General features: G+C 36.6%; 2 protein-coding genes across 2 annotated transcripts in view; one reads left to right on the top strand and one right to left on the bottom strand.

Moving 5' to 3' along the window:
• Nucleotides 1-22,957, bottom strand: part of LOC121727757 — a 47,389-nt gene that overhangs the window by 3,420 nt on the left and 21,012 nt on the right. The window contains exon 4 of the mRNA XM_042115743.1: nt 5,899-6,013. Coding sequence (XP_041971677.1) covers nt 5,899-6,013 — 115 coding nt within the window. The remainder of the gene's footprint in view (nt 1-5,898; nt 6,014-22,957) is intronic.
• Nucleotides 3,126-4,883, top strand: LOC121727758 (ribonuclease Oy-like). Its single transcript, XM_042115744.1, has 3 exons — nt 3,126-3,282; nt 3,530-4,166; nt 4,463-4,883. Exons 1-3 carry the CDS (start codon nt 3,182-3,184, stop codon nt 4,601-4,603), a joined length of 879 nt encoding a protein of 292 aa, XP_041971678.1. The 5' UTR covers nt 3,126-3,181; the 3' UTR covers nt 4,604-4,883.

The following is a 22,957-nucleotide window of genomic DNA, read 5'->3' as shown; positions in this document are numbered from 1 at the left end:
ATATTTGCAATATCAAGGAAAATCCGAAGGCTGAATTTTTGGCAAAGTGAAAATAAATAATTATTCATAACTATGAAAATAATTAATAATAAGGACGTAGCGGAAACATGGCGGAAAGACTCAAAAGTCAAAACAGATTCTTTTATTGATATTGCATATATGTCTATTGTGATATTATTGTCTTTGAAAGTTGTTATTTCGACTCATATAAACATTGAGGTATTATAATATTTTATCTATGCATATAACAGCCTGTTATATATTTAACGGACCTCCATAGCAGGAATTAAATTTAACACCGTGTTAGGTGATTTAACATGACATTAGGGCACGGTGGAACGCTCGATAGCTCTAACAGGCCATTAACTGATTTAACAAGCCATTATTTATTTAACATTGCTTGATGAAACTGGGTCTAAAGGGTTTAGACAAAAACAATTTAGAAAACTACTAAGGTTTGATGCGTCCGCGCAAACCTTTTCATCGCGAGATCACAATAAATTGCATGTCATGATTTATTTAAATATCATCAATCATTTTCATACAATTGCTACCGCGCGCTACATCCAAACCGCGCGATGGGCTCGGAGTAGGGTTACCAGATGTCCGGTATTTAAGCGTACAGTCCGGTATTTTCGAGGCCTGTCCGGTAAAAAATAAACGGTCATACCGGACAGAACAATGTCCGGTATTTTGAGGAACGTCGGTGTTACTTACCTATATTGGTAGGTGAGTCATTTGATAACGTGTATAACAAACGAAAGAATCGTAAAACTTAACATGGTACCACCTCTTATAGAAATACATATGAGCAAGCGATAGCGCGATCTAGGCGAAACTTGGCGCCATCTGTTATGAGTATTGGAACTAACTTAATTTGAACAGATTTACGCATTTTCACCCCCTTACAACCCCTTTTTCCAGTAAAAAAGCCTGTATGTCCTTTCTCAAGCTTTAGACTTTCTGTGTACAAAATTTCATTACAATCGGTTCAGTAGTTTGGGCGTGAAAGCGAGACAGACAGACAGAAATACTTTTGCATTTATAATATTAGTATAGATAGTATAGATAATATAGTTCGAGTGTACACTTATTTAAATTCATGTCAAAAGCTACTTTTTCCTGAGTTCACTAGTACTACACTAGTAGTTCACTAGTAGTACACTACTAGTGAACTCTAAGTTCTACTTTCCTGTCAATAATTAGTGCTATACAATAATATATAATATGTAACTTAATAGGATATTAGATAACCTCAAGAAATAAGCACCGTCGAAGGTATAAATAAACCGAAGCTGATAGCGGGAATATAATATACCTAGGGGAGACTTGGGATTATTTTTGCGAGCCTAGATTAAATTCTTAATTTAAAAAATACCCCGCCAAACAACTTAAAAAAGTAATGAAATAATATTTACTGACTTTAAGTTTTAAATAATGCCTAAGTGTAAAGTAGTATTTATCGATTTCGACTTTCGACCCCGCCAAACAACTTTAAAAAATAATGAAATAATATTTAAAAATGTCATTTTATTCGTGTTTTATCGAATACCGAGCGATGCTCGGTCAAATAGCTAGTATAATATTGACTGGATTTCCCAAACCGCTTTTTTGCGCGGCAAGGCTGAAAACTATATTATTTTTTCAAGATATCGTTTTCATTTTTGATTTTAAAAGTAAAACATAACGCTTATAATTTGAGCCTATCCTTATTTTTTAAAAATAATTATTATTTTCCAAGATAATAAGCATAAATAGGCGATTTCCAATTTGGTGGCTTGTCGCCGAAATATTTTACTCAATATCTAGACCGATTAACAGAAGATTAACTTGAAACTGGATTAGATTTTTATTTTTATGTAGTCGTTTTATATAGTTGACTCTTCATAATATAATGAATTTTATTGTACTAACTTCTGTAGTTAAGTTTTTATGACACAGTTTAGGTCTGTCGCCGAGAATTTTTAAATTTCGGTGGGATTTACGAAACGTTGTTTCTACAAAATACCATTGATCCCTTAAGCATAAAAAATACGCTATTTACTTCATTCAGCCACACGCTAACCAGTTTAGGAGGTGGCTGTGGGCTGGGTCATACCAGTTTCCAGCCAGAAATGAAAGAAAACCGTTTTATTACAAAACCACCGCTTTAATGCAATTTTGGTGTACTTAAATTATCCTAATTGTGGCAATAATATCATGTTGTTATTTTGAATATCGGTAGAGTTTTGGTTTGTTTATAGTTAATGTGCTATAACATTTAGTGCACGTAGTTTTTTTTAAGATTATTTTTCTCGCAAATTCCAATTTTGGTGGGTAAATTTTGGTGGGTAAGAGGGAGTGTAAATATTATTTTTACAAAATACCATTGATTCTTGAAATATAAAAAATACGCCATTCACATCGCCAACAAACGCAGTTTGGCGGTTTTTAGGATAAGGACATAATGTTGTAAAATAATGGAATAAATAAATACTTAAAAAAAAAAAAACTTCATTCTGTCACAAGCTAACTCGTCTAGGTGGTGGTGGTCGTACCAGTTTCCCGTAAACACCTTATCCACAATTTTGGCGGAAACAAAAATTTCCACCAAAATTATATAAAAAATGCAAGTTGTTGAAATCCACTCTATTATGTGTTATAAAAAATGTATAAGAACAGTATATAATTCTTAGGTTTTTAATAGCAATGTATTACTCCGTGTTGGCCCAATACGAATTGATTGAGGAAGCGGAAGAGGAATCCTCAGCAACCCTAGTATAAATAAATATAAATCAAAACTACTCAATCGATTTTAATCATTTTTTCAGTGAGTGACATAGCCTATATAATTATTTTATACCCGTGCGAAGCCGGGGCGGGTCGCTAGTTATATCTAAAGTTTAGCATTATGCAATTTTCATATTTTAACCTAATTAAAACTTTCTACAATATAATTCCAAATTATACTGTGTTTGGTTGTCAGTTTAAAAAAGTCGGACACTATTAAAAGTTAAAAGTAAACCTGCAGGTTTACTTTTAACTTATAATAGTAAAATATGCATATTCTCCATGCTGGATGAAGTCTTATTTACCGAGCCTCCCCTAAGGATCAAGTGTCACGATATAGCTCGTACTTATACCTAGCACACTAGCGGAAGCAACATTAACCTTGGAGACTGAACTCGAGAAGGCTGCCAAGATGGACTGGAACCACCTTCTGACCTCGTACATTATCTTTCTAGCCTTGTTTATAGGCACTAAAGCCGAAGATGGGGAAACAGACAATTCTAATTTGTTGACGTGAGTATTTTAAGCTGTTTATTCGTAGACTGAATGATGCATTTAATTTGATAGCTACCGAAGAGCCAGGAATAGTGTTGAGAGAGCCTTATTCTTTTTTGGCTAATTTACAAACTTAAAAATGTTGTAATTGGAACTTTAGTTATAAAGTGAAAATGGGAACATCCATTGCATGCATTCATTATATATTTTAATTGCCTATAGTCATTCAATCTAGGCCCTAGGTTACCTTTGCCTTTTTTCGTAGAACAACGCCTGCAATAGACGACAGTCTTATTGCCAGGAATGGTCTAACATCAGACAAGTGTAAGGACGATCCTAGCAAGCGGTATGTCGCACCCGCCAAGGACTGCTTCGATTACTTCACCCTGGCCATCTTCTGGGCGCCCGGCTACGCGTATAAGCAGAAGCTGAGGAAGGTGCCGATTCGCAAGAACATAGATCCAAAATGGATCATCCACGGCCTATGGCCCTCGTGGTCGAGCGGACAGGAGGATCCAGCTTGTAAGCGCTCCGACATATTCTTCAATGAGAACCGCTTTAAGAACGCAAAAGTTCTGACGCCGCTGCCCGGAGACAACAACCTTTACAGCGTCCTGATGAACACCTGGTACACCATCCTCGAGAAAGCTACCAAGAACTTCTGGGAGCACGAGTTCAATAAGCACGGGAACTGCGCCACACGGTCCTCGAAAATTAAGGACGACGTCGGCTACTTCCAGAAGACTTTCGATATGTACTATAAGCTCAACCTCGGTACCACCTTCTCCAACGCAAGATATAGGCCAGGAGATAGCAAAAAGTTGTCAGAAATCATTACCGTGGTTAACGATAGACTCAAAGCTAAAGTCAAGGTTGATTACACGAAGGAATACGTTAAAAAAGTAAGTATACAATTTAGTTATGCTAGAATTAAAATCCTTAGTATACCTAATATAGTAAATTAGATAGAACTAACAACACAAGACTAAAGGCAAATACATTTTCACAAGTAGAAATTTTCAGACATAATGATCTACAAATTACATATTTTTATAGTTTGTTCATAAGGTTAGCGAAAACACGTTAGATATTAGTTTGTTTTAAATGTATTGAAGGCTGACATTAACACTGTGTGTTAAAAGCCTCTGTAAAAAAAAAAAAGATTAAAAAAAATGTATTGAACTAATGTTGCTTTCAGGACAACACTTGGAAGGCGTATTTGGCGGAAGTGTCCATCTGCTTAGATTACGACCTCAAGCCTATTGACTGCACCAATCTGAGTCGCCAAGAAAACGACGGTGACTTGATGGTCACGTACCCAAACAGTGTTCCTAATTAGACACTAAATACCATTTGGATTTTCTATAGTTTCATTGCCGTATCCTGAGTGCGACTTTTTGTTGTTACTACATACTGTGAAGAAGTAAACAGTTCTTTTTTATATCATTAAAATTAGTTACTAGCTTTGATTCGTTGTCATTCAATTTGTAGTCTGCGTGAGGAGTAATGACAAAAATTTAACTTTATCATTCATAAAACGTACCTGTTTATTCCCATTTCGTCACAATCATTACATACACAATTACACATTCCCAATTAATAAAAATGTTTATAATAAAGCAGTCGTTATTATTATTATACATGGTAAAATGCCTCTTGATAGATTTCACAATTAATATAGGTGGTTTTTATTATAAAATTGGGGCCGTCTATGGACTGTTCGCCCATATCCTTTTTTTGTTATTTTATTATTTCGATTTTTCGCACCAAGGATAATTGAAATAATATTATAAATTTTAATTAATTGTAGTTCTTCACGCCATGCACCTTATTTTTTTATATTTACTTAATCGACTTGGATAGAATATAATATATACATATAAAAAATAAATATCTATTTATTGTTTTATAAATTACATAATAATAATATTAATGTTTTGAACGGTGTGGTCCCAGTGTGGCGGCCAGTAGATCCGACATTTTTCGATTTCCTTAGATATTATTAGATATTATGCTGCTCCACCCTTTGCCTTTAGATATTGTGACATTGGCTTGATGGAGAGGGGTCACTCAAGCTGGGTGGAGTTTCTAGGGTATTGAAGAGATATCGTTCTGTGTCGAATCTACCAGATACCAGCCAGTGGAATCGCCAGGACCGTGTCCTTCCTAACGCTGCAATATGTGAATTCTTGGGAAGGGCGAGGCTCCGTCGATCCCACTGACCAGTCCGGAGTCCACACTTGGGTTTTAACAATCTATTTAGGACTAAGTTAGTGTTATAAGGTTTACGTTTTATTAATTGGTATTTTATTTTTGCCGATCTCTGAGGATCACAGGTCTCGACCCGCTATGTGGCTTAGGACTTTATCGTTCCTGTCTTTTATAGCCATTTTTATGTTGTAATAGGAGGTTAGAAGTTATCTTTAACTTCTTGCTGATCGACGTAAGTGGACGGACCTTAATTCCAAAACATGCTTTCTATGTCATTAACATTATTGTTATGTTGTTTTTGAGACGTCACGATATTTAAAAAGGTAGAAGCAATTTACTATATACCTAATAACTGTTAATGTATAATACTTAGTAATGAGTTTCGCATTTCCGACATTCGGAAACCAATAATATTATACTTACAGCAATTAAATACTTGTAGTAGTAAAATAAGCCGTGCTCGAACTTCTTGCCGTCGTTTCGGAGAAGGTAAACTCGCTCGTGCTCTGACGTCATCTTCGGTAAAATGCAGTCTATTCTGAAAGGAGAAAAATAATTGAATATAATATGAGAAGGGCTTAAATTTTATGCACGGTCTCCAATATTATGACTCTTTGTGTTAAATGCTTTTAGCAGCGGATGACAGTGTGTGTGCGTTTATTGTACTATTATATCTATTCTGTGGTTAAGTTAACGTAGGTCACAGACCAGCATCACAGACGAATACAATAGAGATGGCATGTCGAGGCAAAAACGTGTCTGAACAAATGATAGTATTTACTAAGAACATTTACAATACTCGAGAACTTTTTCATAATACATAAATATTTTGCCTCTTGTAAACGCAAACGCCGTATAATTGTGATTTGTGTATATTATCCTGGGTTTTACAAATGAAAAGAACGTTCTATTTCCAGTAAAACTGAATTAATATGGTTTTAATAAGTATAATTATTCAAGTAGAGCTCATGAATAATAATTAATATTCTTCGAAATTTCAAACTTCCGCGGAATAATTTGGGAATCCCCGGTGTTAGTGAATAGTGTAGATCAGGAGTCATCAAATGACGGACCGTGGTCCGCATCCGGACCGCCGACCCATGGTGTGCGGACCAAGCATTTTCGAAGATGAACTTCGTTGAAATAAATTTCGCCTCGACTTACTGATCTACCTCTCCAGGATTTCATATCAATAGCTTGCACCAATTTCACTCCAAACATCAGAGAGATAACAATTAGCTACAAAAAATTTCATTGTAATGAAAATTGATGATAAAAAAACCTTTGTAATTTCCGTAATTACCTTTGTTTAATATTTTTTTATAAAATATGCGGACCGCGAAGGTCATATTTTCATTTATTGAAATGGACCCCGAGCGAAACTAATTGGTGACCCCTGGACCGTGATGTAGATTGTAGAAAGTGTTTAGTCGACCTCTACCTTATCTTTTTATATACCTACTAACTAGCTGACTCGGCAAACGTTGTTTTGCTATATAAATTCGCCCATGACTATTAACAATGTCGGATGTGCAAAATCGTCATTTTTGTTTTATTTCATAAAATATGTCCTTATAACCAAGGCTGAGCTGAAAAGAAAAAATCTATAATATGCGTAGTTTCTGAAATAGCCACATTAAAAATGTCGTATATTACTAAGATAGCCCGCTAACAATGTCGGATAGTCACTACCTACGTTATTAACGGAACGCGGAAGCGAGTAAGAGCGCACGATGTGCCACATCCGACTATGTTAACGGAGGGAATGGACGTCGCGTTGTCACTTGTTTTTTTGCTACCGTAGTTATATTTTTTTACTTTTCGACGCCATTTTCAATGCCTACAAGATCAGCACGGCCAATTAAAACTTGGTACTCAACGAAATGAAGAAAAATATAGTAAAAGGCAAAAAATGCTGATGGTAATATTATGTCCTAAGCTAACGCTAATGCGGAAAATGGTATTTACTATTCTTTATAATATTTTTAAATATTTTTAATAGTATAGCTTATATTTTATTGCTTTAGATTTGATTATGAGATGAATTCTTAACTTCATCAACATTAATAATGTAGGTAACTTAAAATTGTAGGATGTACCACATCCAAGGTTCTTAACCGGTTTTTCAAATGTGTAAAATGTCGGTAGTACCACATACGACATTTTTTATCGGTTTTATAAATGGTTAAATTGTCGGTAGTGGCACTTCTGACATTGTTATAGTGCGTTTCATCAAATAGTTCCTTTGCCGTCATGTTGTCACTAATGCAAATTAGTGTTGCCACATTATCTTTACTGTGCTACCTTAAATTAGGGGAGATAATAATATGTTATCACAAAATACTTTTAATAATTATTCCCTAATTTTATATAATTCTAACTTTCGCCCGCGGCTTATCCTGCGTTAACGTCTATCCCTCGGGGACCATTCTTTTTCCCGGGATGAAAGGTACCCTGTCCTTCTCCATACCCCAGACAACGTGTACGTATGAAAGTTTCATGATGATCCGCTTAGTACTTTATGCATGAAGGCGTAACAAACAAACAAAGTCACTTTGACATTTACTATCTAAAAGCCAAGTTTTGTGAGGGCTCGCGTCGTTACACCTTGACTGACTGATGATGGCACATTTACATGTAAATAAAAATTACTATGTTAAAGCACAAATCAATAGGCGTGATAGTTTTTCCGTAAAGTGTACCACAAAATGTACAGGTTGTGGGATATACTAGGGCTCGCTTCGCTCGCTCTGATAATAATAATATAAGTACTATCTTTTACCCGCGACTTCGTTCGCATGACGCATGTATGTAGTTTTCGTCACTAGAAGTGCGTTTAATCTAATAGTTCCTTTGCCATCATGTTGGCATTCCTGTCTGTTAATAACGTAAACACGGTAGACACGCTCTGCGGGTATTCATAAGTTTTACTGTATTTCAGGGTGATTAAACTGATGCTGGTAACCCTATTTCACTAAGCTGAAATGGCGGCAACCTGAGTTATTCACATTTATTGGGCCCCCGTTACGTTTTTCACGTTCACAAAACACTTTCACTCTTGACACCATCATTCTTTCACCACTCTTTAATGTTTTCGGCATGATTTTCTCACAAAATCACAATAAAACTTATGAATTTGCGCAGATCATGTCTGCCGTGTTTACGTTATTGACAGACAGTAATGCCAACATGACGGCAAAGGAACTATTCGATGAAACGCACTCTATGTGGATTTATAAATTGGTAAAATGTCAGTAGTACTAAATCATAATCATTTCATTTACTTTTCTTATTGATTAAATGGCACTTGTAGTTTGTACCATATCTGTCGTTGCTTACCGACTTTTAAGAAATTTCAGAAGACTTTAAAATGGGTAATTTTTGTGCGAAAATTAGGTTTTTGTTGGCACATGTCATACATAATGAATTAATATATTTTTTTATTTATTAATCGTATTTTTCATGGTTTTGCCACTTGGTGACTAGTAGCCGCAATAAAGCCAGACTTTCTTGGCATTTTGCTATTAAGCAGGTAGGCAACAAACATAAAGATTTACTCAAATTATGTAAAAGTGACATAATTCCCAAAAATAATATCTAAAATGCTATTTAAAATACCACAATGGATCAGAGAAAATCTCGGATGAAGAAGACTGCTTTTGAATAATAATCTAATAAATACTAATCTCAATTTTTCATGTAAACAAAGGCTGTGGTGGTACGTAAGTGTCCTAAAATGTAGAAATTTTTAAGAACTACTTCACTCCGCGAACTTCGTTTCATAGGCCTGCAAAACAGTCAGTCCTTCGTCAGTACTTTCTGTATTCCCCACACATTTAGGCACTATCATCTCTTCAGCATATTTGGAAGATCTAGATGAGATCGATAGCCGGTCGTTCGGCTTGCAAATATAATATTTTCCATTACACATACGTGGTAGTCGCCGCCGTTGCCGCGTCGTCGCCGGCGCCTTGTTTTGAGCTTTAATCAAACTGTCCTTATTTCTAAAATATTTGTCCCAATAATTTAAAGGACAATTCTATTTTTCACATAATTCCAATTAATATTTTGATTTTATGTAGGTAAGGATTAATAACGAATATGCAAAAAAGTCACGCTAGAAGGAGATGATTTGAAGTAAATTTTTTAATGAAAGTAATGGTTATTATTCGTTAACCATAAAAGATAGACAAGCTGCCCTGGGCTTTTTTGTAGATAATGATGAGTACTATAAACATGTATAACATTATTTTGATGTATCATCAGTATTTTTCGTAGCGGAAGCGAAATAATAAAATTTTTGGCAAAATTTTACCACTTTGGGTTATATTTTTGCTATTTTCGGTAGGATAAAACATAATATTTTTTAGAATAAAACATAGCCTGTGTTCTTTGAAAATGATGTAGCTTTCCAAAAGTAAAAGAATTTTTAAAATTAGTTCAGTAGTTATTGAGCCCATTCAATACAAACAAACATACGAATAAAACAAACTTTTTCTCGTTATAATTAATATATATTTTTTTATTTTTTATTTTGTTTAGTTAATTTTAGTTATGCTATCAAAAAGTCAACAAAATAGTGTTGGTAATAATTTTTAATTTCAATGTTTTAAGTAAGTTTTCATTTCGGATCAAAATTTGATTTTCCGAATTATTTAAATCATAAGAAATGTTTTGTATTTTCATACGTACATTCTTTTTACGTTTTATTTGACAGAAGTCCATAAAACTATTTTTTTTTTTCTTTAAATTGTTGTCGTTTTTGTTGGTAATTTCTACATGCGACATATTTTTAAATTAACAGTTATCACTTAACAATGACGTAAATGCCACTTCCGACAAGCAATCATCGATTTTCTTCAAGCAACAATGTCGGTTCTGACTTCTGGCACTTCCGGCAAATCAGCATTACTCGTACCCCGTTAAAAAGGTCAGATCACTCAGAAGCATCTCAGAAGTGACTTTTCTCATATTTAGGCATAAAATACGAGATACTCATAATAACATATCAAACGTAAATAACTACTTGAAATAAGTAAAAAGTTATGCACAATTTAGACTTTGAATCGCTCTCCTGTAAAGTTGTCGTTTTTCACATCCGACATTGTTAATAGTCATGGGCGAATTATTTCTAGTATCTATAAAAAAAGTAAATAAAAAATCATTCTCAGTCCTAACGAATGTACTTACATACAAAATTTATTTAAAATCGGTTGAGCCGTTTTTGAGGAGTTCGCACACAAATACTGCGACACGAGAATTTTATGATATTATATTAGCTAACTCATGACTTATTAACCTGTGTTTTGAAAACTACATGTTTTTATGACACAATAAAATTGTGTTTAAAACAAAAATATTACAACATCGCGGTAATTTAGTAACGCTGCTAAAAAGCGTTGTAAATTAGATCTTTATGGATTTTTTATTAGGAAATTGTACCCTTGATGCTCCTCATATTTTTTACATTTATTACAAAAATTAGAACGGATAGAGAGTTGAAAAGTTTTTAAACAGATCCAGTCTTGCTTAAAAAAAAATACATAAAAAACTTATTTTTACTTTGAATAACGACCATGGACCATGGAAGGCCACGCTCCTTTGAAGGCCAAGTATTAAAAAATTATAGTTGTCGTCATGTTAAGACATATCATTTCTGCTACACACATTAGATTCATCAAACTTAAGGCTATAAACACGGCGGCGAGTCGATTGCGCCGCAATTTGCGCCGCGCCGCAATTGTAATTTTTGCACACTGCAAAACTTAAGTTTTTAGTTACATAAACTAATATCTAACTCACATTTTATTACAGTGAATTGTCGAATAAGGATTATATATTTATGATACTAATAAAAGAAAATCTACTTAAGAGGAGTCCACACCGCCGTTTTTCCATACAAACGTTGTCCCCTGTTTCCTCCCTGGATAATGCCGGTAGAGTTATAATTTTTCTCCTGAATATCTATGGCCACTAATACAATATCTCTATGTTTTCTTTTTTTTCATAATTAAGTTAATAAAAAAGATATGAACGTTAAAAAACCCAAAAAAAATGGCCAGATTTTCCTCTGTGTTCCAACGCCCAGAAAACAATATTAGCTAGAATATACAAAAAAACTAAAACATAGGAACACAGCTCAATCCTTGATTTAATTTTTAATGAAAAAAGTACTTAAATCGGTTAAGTATGGAGAGGAAATCAGCGGATAACGAATGGATGTTTTTCTGTTCTTTTATTAGAACTTTTGTCGTGTTGTCTCTATCGCGCTCTGCGGTGGAAGACTTGAGATTAGTGAGACAGCAATACATTTTAAAATACCTATTTTCAATTTCTCTAGCCCTTGGTGTATCCTCTTAAGAGTTAACTTAAAATATTGGTAATATTCCTAGGATGGCGGCGGACGGTGGTTCCTTATAAGGCCCAACCGAAGATTTGATAATTGGCCTTGCTAGGGTACATGGACATTACAAAGAACATCTTAAAAGCATTAACATATAAACAGTTATTTTTTAGTTATAAATGCGTACTTACCGTAATAATTAAAATAATGTTTTCTTTATGATTATTAAGCTTATACACTCATATTGAACATTTTAGATTAAAAACATTTTTTTGATTGCATTATAAAACCCGTTGGCAATTAGTTATGAGGTGTCAAACTCATTACTACAATTTTTAAAGAATTTCCATTAATTTATTCTGAGATATAAGATTTGATGTTCAAGCAATGTTTGTTAAAGTTTTTTTGATGATATAAAATATATATTGAGAAGTTCACGTGTTGCTTAATTGAAAGAGTTTATAATGTCGTTTTATTAAAAGAAGATAAAAAACATTTGTAACTCTATTTTCAAGTTAAACGACTGATGTATAATATTGGCCTTGTTTGAAGCTGTGTTGGAACAGCTTAACAAAACTTAAGTTTATTAAATGTCTATTCAAGCTAGGTTAAAAAGTGATTTATAATATGATACCTGATAAAACAGATTATTACTTAATAATTCGTCTCCTTAATTTCGTTCCTTAAGTTAGTTTAACATATAAAAAGTATTTTCCAGTTAGAGTGGCCTTACCATCCATATTGCAAAGAATTGCGCAACTTTAACAGCAAGAAAAATGAAGAGAAGCTTCATTGTGTTAAGTAGATCGTAAATCATAACAATGTTATTTAATTTGAAAAGCAATTACTTAATATTTAATGACGTCAATAGTTTTTGCTACTAGGCATAATCTATACTATAGATCGCCCAATGGTCGAAATTCGACCTTACTTGCAACGACATTAGGATTACTACCTATATTTTGTAAAAAATATTGATTTCATCATCATCATATCAGCCTATAGTCGTCCACTGCTGGACATAGGCCTCTCTCAATGAACGCCAAGATGACCGATCTCCTGCTACCTTTTTTTTTTTTTTTTTTTTTTCAACATGGGCCTGCAACTAAACGGAGATCGTCGTCCCACCTAGTTGGAGGTCGACCTACACCCCGATTTCCCAGCCTTGGTATCCATTCCAGAGTAAGTTTACTCCAGCGATCGTCTGTTCTTCGAGCTACGTGACCAGCCCAGTTCCACTTCAGCGTACTGATTCTCTGCACTATGTCGGTGACTTTAGTTCTTTGACGAATTGTTTCATTTCAAAGCTTATCCGCTAAAGAAACTCCGAGCATAGCGCGTTCCATAGCATGCTGAGCGACGGAAAACTTACGAGCTAGCCCTGCTGTAAAAGGCCAGGTTTCCGCCCCGTAGGTCATAACGGGAAGCACGCATTGATCGAAGACTTTCGTCTTCAAGCTCTGCGGAAAATGCGACGTGAGAATGTGGCTTAGCTTCCTGAATGCTGCCCAACCCAACTGTATCCTCCTATCGGTTTCTCTCTCGAAGTTATATCTACCTACCTGCAGTATGTGCCCCAAATAGACATATTCCGTTACGACGTCGAGAAAGACACCGCTAACTGCAAACGGTCTCGGGAGAACATGTTCGTTGAACATGACTTTCGTCTTGTCCAAGTTTATCCCGTGACCGATCCGCCGGGAAGATTCATTTAGGGCGTTCAACATTTCCTGCAAGTCTTCCAACGATTCTGCCAATATGACAATATCGTCAGCGAAACGAAGGTGTGAGAGGTACTTGCCATTAACGTTTATGCCACGTCCTTTCCAGTTTAGGGTCTTGAAGGCGTCCTCTAACGCATTTGTGAACAGTTTCGGGGAAATAATATCCCCCTGTCTCACTCCTCGATGCAAATAAATTGGCCTTGTTGTGGCTCCCTGTACTCGGACGGACATAGACGCGGCATTATATAGACCTTTCAAAACTTCGACGTAACGCCAATCGACTTGACATCGTTGCAGGGCTTCCAGAACAGCCGGTCTCAACAGAGTCAAAAGCCTTCTAATAGTCCACAAAGGCAAGGCACAATGGCTGCCTGTACTCATGTGACTTTTGTACAACTTGCCTTAAGGTGTGAATATGGTCTATAGTGCTAAAGCCTCTGCGAAACCCAGCCTGCTCCGGTGGCTGGCATTCGTCAAGTTTATTGGATATGCGATTCGTAATGATCCTAGAAAACAACTTATATATGTGACTCAAAAGCGAGATGGGTCTATAACTTTTAAGAAGGGTGTTATCGCCCTTCTTAAAAAAGAGAACCACCTCGCTTTTAAGCGGGGGAAACTTTCCGTTGAAGGACAAAATTAAAGACTTTACGAAGCTCTCTCAAGACGGGTTCGCCTCCCGCTCTGAGAAGTTCAATCGTAATTCCGTCCCTCCCCGGGGCCTTTCCTCCTTTAAGTTGTTTCAGAGCCAATCCGATTTCGCCTATACTGACGTCAGGAAGCTCGCCAGAAAGATGCCGGGTGAGTTTGGCACGTGGGTCGTCATCACGAGGATCAGGTTGCGAAGCATGTGAAGCATACAAGCGGCTATAGAAATCCTCGATCTCGGACAGAACCCCCCCTCGTGAGGAAACGATTTGGCCACAGCTATTATTCACCTTCGTCAGATGACTCCTCCCGAGGCGCCTTACGAAAACTTTAGACCCTCTATTCCGCTCAATCGCTTCCGTGATTTCCAACGTATTCGAGCGGCGAAGATCTCTACGTATAAGTTTCCGTATTCGCCTCGAGAGAAGTTTTACATCTGACGAACCCGAGTCCGTGTTTTCCCTCCGTTCCCTCATAAGTTTGAGTGTCTCATCCGAAAGTTTGGATTTCCTGCCCGCATGCTTGGGCTTACAAAACCTTTCACCTTCGACCCGTATGCTCTCCACAATTGCATTTAAAGCCTCGTCAACTTCCATTGTAGTTTCCGAGATGTTAAGAGCATCGAACCTATTTCTCTGTTGTATCTGAAATTTCTGGGTGTCAGCGACGGATTGTTGGGAGTTGGGTCGGAGAGTAGACCTAAGCATATGGGCTCTTTCGAGTTTGAAGCATACACTCCTCGCAGTAGTCGGTGATCGCTACCGGTATTGAACCTATTGATCACAGAGACATCCCTAAATATATACTTCCGATCCGTAATGATGATATCTATCTCGTTCCTTACCACAAAGTCAGGGCTTCGCCATGTCCACTTTCTTTGGGGCTTCTTTTTGAATAAGGAATTCATCAAGAAGAACCCCTCTTTTTCGAGAAAGTTGATCAGCATTTGCCCCCTGTGGTTTCGAATCCCAACACCGTGCTGTCCCAAGCAAGTTTCGCCGCTAGCTCGTACTCCTACTTTGGAGTTAAAATCTCCCATGACAACATTGAAGAGGGTCTTAGGGGTGGTATTTAAGACCTTGGAGATGTCTTCGTACATGGTCTCCACTTCGTCATCGGAATGTGTCGAGGTTGGTGCGTACACTTGTACTATCTTGAGAGAATACCTATCGGTGAGTCTCAAAACAAGGTACGCTACCCTCTCCGACACACTCGAGATCTCGACAACGTTGTCAACGAGAGATTTGTTGACGAGGAATCCCACGCCGCCCCGGGATGTATGATCTCGGAAGTAGAAAAGGTGACCCGATGGCAGAGTCATGGTGTCTTCCCCTTGTCTTCGGACCTCGCACAACCCTAATACGTGCCAACGGATTTTTTCCAATTCTACCTCCAGTTCGACTAGGTGGTCTTCGAGTCTAAGCGTTCGTCCGTTGTACGTCGCCAGGTCCAGTTGGTGGTAGCGATCCGTAGCCCGGAGATTCTTAGCACCCCTCGCAGTGCCGTTACCATGGCCGCTACTGTGGCCAGGAATAGTACCGCCACCGGGAACTAGGGGTCATCTTTTTCTGGTGCGTTTCATAAGAGGCATTTGCTCATAATTGCCACGCGGAGCACGCGGATTGGCAATCTGACAGGGGACCAATGAATCAAACCTACCATGCTGCAGCCCATTGATGACCATGGATTTCTTCACTGACCCTATCGTTGATGGTTTTACCGCCATCCTTCGGTTGACTAACTGCGCTTGATGTTAGATCTATCCCACACTAATTATTGTGAGACAGAACTACCATCAGGCGGGCGGTGGGGTCGTCACATCCCTACGCCTACCGTATTTTATCATAGTTTTTTTCAATTCTTGTCTCTGGGACTCACCTGATCTCAGACTGGCCGTTTAAGCATTGTCTAATAGTATCTAAAATTGAATAAAAAAAACAATAATCTATTTTCAATTTGTCAACTTGTTGTCAACAGACTTCAACCGTAAATAAAAGAGTATAATTCGTATGTACAGGCTTGTCACTCTAAAATCTGTCATTTTTCCTAGTAGTAGTGTCGTAGTGTGTGTAACGTTTTATTTGTTAAAAATATATATGATAAAAGCATAATTTTAAAATAATATTAGCTCGATGCACTCCATCACCATATAAACTATAACTGTGCGAAATTTCATGCACCTACGTTTCCCCATTTTTCGTAAAAAGGGTACAAAGTTTTTCTCTCACGTATTAATATATAGATTTAAATCTCAATTGGACTATTGATAGAGTTATAATTATATAGTCGTAATTAAACATTTTTATAAGGTACTGTCTACTATATACCTATTTATATGATAGTAATATATACAGTGTGTAACAAAAATAAGTGATAATACTTTAGGGTGTGTACGTGTTCCTTGTAGAGAGTTCACTGTGAAAGTAGCAGCGCTGAAAGACCAAAAATTTTTTTCACTTTTGTATGGGGAAACTCGTGACGCTCGGGCCCGTGCCCATACAAAAGTGAAAAAAAATGTTCGTCTTTCAGCGCTGCTACTTTCACAGTGAACTCTGTACAAGGAACACATACACACCCTAAAGTATTATCACTTATTTTTGTTACACCCTGTATATTTATTGATTAAACATTAATTTGGAACATAAAAAATTAGTTATAACTTTATTAAAGGAATTGTTAAAAATTTATTAAAAATTATTTATTGTTATCGAGTTCTCTAGTTAGAAATTACTACTTTGCGTTAATCTTTTTGGAATTAATAAGTTATTCATAGTAATACCTAATACTTACATATCAGGGTATAATAATAATCTTTGCTCTCTTATGATTGGCCCAAAATATTTGGGATACAGTGCTCTGAATCTGCAGATGTTGTCTATTTTGTTCTTGGTTTTCTCCACGGAACCCTTATTGAATATTATCGCACGCTCCAAATGTTTTCTATCTAAAAATAAGAATATGTTAATAATGCTGATAGTTTCACGCCAGATCTGTGAGATCCTGGTTTTTGTCTTATGAATCGCCCGATTGTGACAAGAAAGCGACAAGAAGACAAAAATACGACGAAACGTTTTGAGAAAAGGTAGGTTATAGTATGTTATAGTGTCCTGTGTCCTTGCGCCTCGCTTGTGGCTTGGCTCGTCTTGGCCCCCGCCAAGACGAGCGGCCGCCCCGCAAATCTGGGGGCACGGTAGTGCCCCCGCACGCTTCGTATGCAATATTTTTACAGATAGCTGATATTTTCCATGATCTTTGCTTGTAATCCAAGAACCAGCGACAGCCTTTCATCGTCTTTCATTATTTCATAAAAGCTGAAAGTTTTCCTGTTTACTGTCGTTGTGTCGCGGTGGCTTTAGGAGGCATAATCCAGTTCTATAGGTCTACCTAACCTTTGATAAAGTATGAAGCTTACTTTTAAATTTATATAACTTTTATAGGAGGTATAAAATCTATATATTAATACGTGTGAGAAAAACTTTGTAACCCTTTTTACGAAAAATGGGGAAACGTAGGTGCATGAAATTTTGCACAGATATAGTTTATATGGTGAAGGAGTGCATCGAGCTAATATTATTTTGAAATTATGCTTCTATCATACATTTTTTTTAACAAATAAAACATTACACACACTACAACACACACACACATGAGAAATGACAGATTTTTGAGTGACAAGCCTATACATACGAATTATACTCTTTTATTTATGGTTGAAGTCTGTTGACAACAAGGTGACAAATAATTGAAAATGGATTATAGTTTTTTTATTGAATCTAAGATACTATTAGACAATGCTTACACGGCCAGTCCGAGATCAGCTAAGTCCTAGAGACAAGAGTTCAATATTTTTTTTACAAATTAAAGGTAGTAGTCGTAATGTCGTTGAAACTAAGGTCGAATTTCGACCATTGGGCGATCTCTAGTATATTTAAAAGGTCCAAGGCGTGATGGACTTAATATAGTAGATTAAGAGAAAATATAAACTTGGTACGTAAAAAAATATGTAAAAAGCGACAAACAAAGCATATCAGGCGACAGGCCCATTACAACTTTTCCCACTGCCAGATCACCTCAAAGTCTAAAGACAGGTCCTTTTTATCTCAGAACTGTATACCTCCTAAAGTAACTGTTAAACTCCAAAGTTGCTAGTTGTTCTTACCTCTACAGCGGTCATCCGTCATACTTATACAGGAAAACTTTCAGCTTTCATAAAATAATGAAAGTCTATCTGTCGCTGGCAGGTACCCATGAGGGTTATTATATTATTAAACTAGCTATCCCGGCAAACGTTTCTTTGCCATATAAAGTATTTCGCCCGCATTATTTTATTGAAGTGACTAAATAAGTATGTCACCATGGCAACGTCCATCTCTATCCCGTCGCACAAGCCACAAACAATGGTCGCCGTCAGTTTCGAGCTGTAAGAATTTACTATTATTTATTCAACATGCAAATAAATAAAAAAAGTAATAAGTAGCCGAATCTCAGACCCACTGAATATGCATATAAAATTTGGTTAAAATCAGTAAAGCCGTTTCGGAGGAGTAAGTACGCGGCCCAACATTGTGATACGAGATTCGAGAATTTTTATATATATGTCGCAGCCGACTGGTTTAAATAGCCGTTCAATCAAACAGCTAGCCCTTTGACTGAACAACGCCATTCAATCACACGTCTAGCTTTTATATTGAATATTTTAGTCGTAAAAAACGTTCAACACTACAGCTGATTCAAAAGCCGCCGCGCCGTTTAATTGAAGTAGTTCAGCGCGCACCGCTGCGGCGCTATGTGCGTTTTATTTACAATATGGCGTCAACTAGCAGGTGTTTGTTGGGGTTTGTGGTTGTTTTTCGGAAAGAAAGTAGTTAATAAAAGTTACAAGTTTTTAAAGAGACAATAATTTTGGAGGCACATACGAGTGAATTAAAATTTCAACAAATTCGAGGATAAATTATAGGATTATGAAATGGATGGACGCAGCCTCCCCCGAAAGGGGGGTTAGGGGGGGCACATCCTCCGTCAAAACATAAACAAACACAATCCAGGAAGTCCAAAAGTTGGTTAGGTTAGGTTAGAACTTAGACCACAACACTGAGGGAGCCGAGCGAGCGCAGCGAGGCGGCGACTGCCGTCAAATAAAAGGGGGGCTCGGGGGGCGCAGCCCCCCGCCAAAACCAAAACAAACCAGTTGGCTAAGCGTCGTCTAGCTGTAGTGTTGAATGTTGTAGTCAACAAGTCGGCTAAACGACGTATGGCCGTGTGATTGAATGGCGTTGTTCAGTCAAAGGGCTACTGTTTGATTGAACGGCTATATAAACCAGTCGGCTGCGACATATATAAGAAGATTACCTGTCGCAAGATACGTAATAATTGCACCTACTGTCGATTTGGATTTCGGAAACCATAATAATGTATAATAATAATAATAATAGTTTTCAGCTCACCATAATCCTTTATAACATGGTGCTCCTGTTTCTGGAGCCAGGCCTCTATGAGGTCGACGCTCTCGTGTATCTTGGCGACGTCATCCAGGTGGAACTGTCTCCGCACATCCCGCAGGGTGTCCGGGTTAAACTCCAGTATCGGGGTTGGAGGTAGAGACTCCATGAACTTTAATTAGAGAAGTACTAAGTCTTGCTTATATTATATTTAGCTACTTCTGAAGTACCTAAAAGTTAAAACTATACTTAGTATGTTTTTATTAGAATAAGAATAAGATGGCCGGTTTACATTCGTAAGCATTCCGGACTAGACCACTGGATTGGAATAATGTAGACCCGCTATTAGACAGAAGCTTTTAACTTATTTTAAAACCACTTTTTTGAATTCAGTAATAAATGGGACATTCAAAGTTTTGAGAAGGGGGTAAGAATGTGGATTAAAGTTAAATTTGTTCAACGATGACTCCGGGGTTGCATTTAAACTACGCATTATAGGGAGGGGGCGGGAGAGGAGGGGGGAGGGGAGGGGGGGGCGTGGGGGGTTAACCCCCCTAACCCCTCCCTAAAGTTAGGAAATCAGTAGTTACCACGAAATTTTTATTTTTAGTTTTTGAGGTTATGTTCAATAGAACAACCAAATTAGTGGACTTACGACAAAATTAGTATTTTTTGGGTGTGGGCAAACTTGGTTCAAAGTATGTCTTATATTGTAAATAAACAGCTCCGATGCAAAGCCCTATCGCCCTTGCGTAACAAATTATAGGCACTTTTTTGCACCCTGGCAAACTAACTAAAGGTTTAATTGCACCCCCTTTATTTTTTATAGATATATTATAACAACTGGCTTCAATTAATTATTGGTCGACGGAGCCCCGCTACCTATTTCTGTGTGGTTCACAAAAAATAACCACGACGGCTAAGACGCCTGAGCCATCTAACCTAACCCAACCAAGTCGTATTGGGCCAGCACGGAGTGATACACTGCTATAATTAATTACCTAAGAATTGTATACTGTTCTTATATTTATGACACTTAAATACATTTTACAAACAAATTACGCGTAAAACAAAATGTAACTATAGTGAAAAATTAATATTTTAGACATGTTAACAAAAAATAATGTTCCGTCACACGTAACTTCAAACACGTATTAAAAAAACTATGCATCTCCTAGACACAAATCAGGTGTCATTTGAAAGGGGTAAGTAACCCCTATAAAATGCCACCGTTCTTCCCTTTCTACCTATAATGCGTGATTCAAATGCCAACCCATGACTCCGTCCATTCTTTGTGAATCTGTAAAATATATAATAAGTACAGATTGGCGATTTATGTAGAATATATAATATATATAGAGAGTAGCGATCGTAAAACCTTCATACCTAGTTAAGATATTTTTTTTACTTTCTTGAATTTGCGTCTGAGTTCTTAAACCAGCCAGGGACTTTGAGTTTTGTGCCGCACATTGCGCGTAAAGTTGGCCAATTAATATTCATAGAGGAAAATTAATTTTAAATATGAAATGAACTAATTATTACAAGATAAAATAAAATGTAATAATTATTGTTAATTGCAAAATTATGAGTTTTGTTCAAATAAGATAAAATTAGTTACCTAATTAAAATGAATTAAGCTCAGTTTTTGGAACGAAGTTCCTTATCGCGCGTTGCGAAAGGGGGCTAGACGGAACGAGACTTTTCGACCGACACTTATTTTATTACCTGCGTAGTAGGGGGCTAGGGGCAGATGGTGATGACATCAACTGGCGGAAAATTTAAAACTTCGTTCCATTCGGGATTCCATTCAAAAGATTTTTAGACAAGAAAAGATTTTAATGTATCGATAGATTTTAAATTTTAATATACTTACTATAATATTTAAATATCAGTTTCTTTTATATTATCTTGTAGACTAGTTTCTGGATTATAATAAGTAAAGCCCACTAAATATTATGTTGAAATAACTACTTGTAAAACTTAAAACGACCTATCGACGACGACTCTAGCTGCCTCACCCAGTGTGGAACATTAATTACTTACTTAAATGTAATTAATTTAGAATTTTGACATAAGTCCCCTACATTGTCTGTCAAACTCTTAATTATATTGAAGGTTAATCACAATTAAATGTCTCTGAGTACGGCGGTATGTGTAGTAATATGACGTAACGAGTCTGAATGATGCAGTGGACGAGCGCTGGTAAGCGGTAGACTTGCGGTAGGTTCTATCGTACTCGCAACTCTGCCGTAAGCGGAGAGTGGAGCACCATGGGGTTTTAGTGGGTAGACCATACTGGGGAGTCCTACACACCCCGGCCGATGTCCCTAATCCGCCGTGGTTGCGTAAAGCAGTTTCCATGTAAAAAAAGGTGTAGTAACATACATAATAATATAATTAACTAGCTGTCCCGGTGAACTTCGTGTCACTTTAAAACCTTCCCTGGACTTCTACGAATATTTTAAGACTAAAAACAGCCCAATCCGTTCAGCCATTTTCGAGTTCTAGCGCGACTAACACATTTGGAAATCCATTTTTATATATAAGAAGATTAAATTAATTATATCTAAATCAATCATCGAAGGTCAATCATGATCACACGAAACTCCACGAATTATTTGCAATGACTGTATTGTATACGGAAGTGTTGGCATATAGTTATAAAACTTATACTTAAACAACAAGACTAATTTATGTTTATAAGTTATGCCTAAAGGTCTTTGGTTATAGCAAACAAAAAAAAAATGATTTATGATAGAATACAACTAGTTAATAATTATAGTTATCTACTAACTACTAGATGACTATAACCGTGACCGCTACAGAGGTGAGCCAGTCTGCTATAACTTGATCTTGACTATAAAAAACTAAGGTTGTAAATCAATTATGTGTTTTGATCTTCGATAGTTAGTCTCGGAGGATTTATGCGTGGTTTCTGTGTTTTTCTGACAGGAGTTTATGTATTCATTAATGCTCTTGATTAGCTATCTCCAAAATTATGCTCACACATGCATAAGCATACACAGTGGGGTTTTTTGTTGATTGTTTATCAATTCAACAATTGATGAACAATAAATAATAAACTTCATTGCCTGGTTTCAGTTAATGGAACCACTTCGGCCAATCCATGCCAAAAATCCATTTAAGATAGCAAATTGTAATTTAAATTTAAAAAACCAGTTGGCGCAGAAACTTTTTAATAATATCTGTAAAAAATTATCTTTCGATCCTTATATATTGCGGACCAAGAATGCAAGAGACAAACTGAACCTTAACTTTTTCGATTAATATTTTCTATTGATTTATAATTAAGTACTGTTCTATTCTAT

Source organism: Aricia agestis, chromosome 6 (genome assembly GCF_905147365.1).
Source record: "Aricia agestis chromosome 6, ilAriAges1.1, whole genome shotgun sequence".
Lineage (NCBI taxonomy): Eukaryota > Metazoa > Arthropoda > Insecta > Lepidoptera > Lycaenidae > Aricia > Aricia agestis.
This window is presented reverse-complemented; position numbering and strand designations above follow the sequence as displayed.

Excerpts from the sequence above, each read along its gene's own strand:
- LOC121727758 (XM_042115744.1), top strand. The coding sequence starts at position 3,182 with ATGGACTGGAACCACCTTCTGACCTCGTACATTATCTTTCTAGCCTTG. Across the intron at positions 3,283-3,529 it reads GACAATTCTAATTTGTTGAC|AACAACGCCTGCAATAGACG; the intron begins GTGAGTATTTTA and ends CTTTTTTCGTAG. Across the intron at positions 4,167-4,462 it reads CGAAGGAATACGTTAAAAAA|GACAACACTTGGAAGGCGTA; the intron begins GTAAGTATACAA and ends TGTTGCTTTCAG.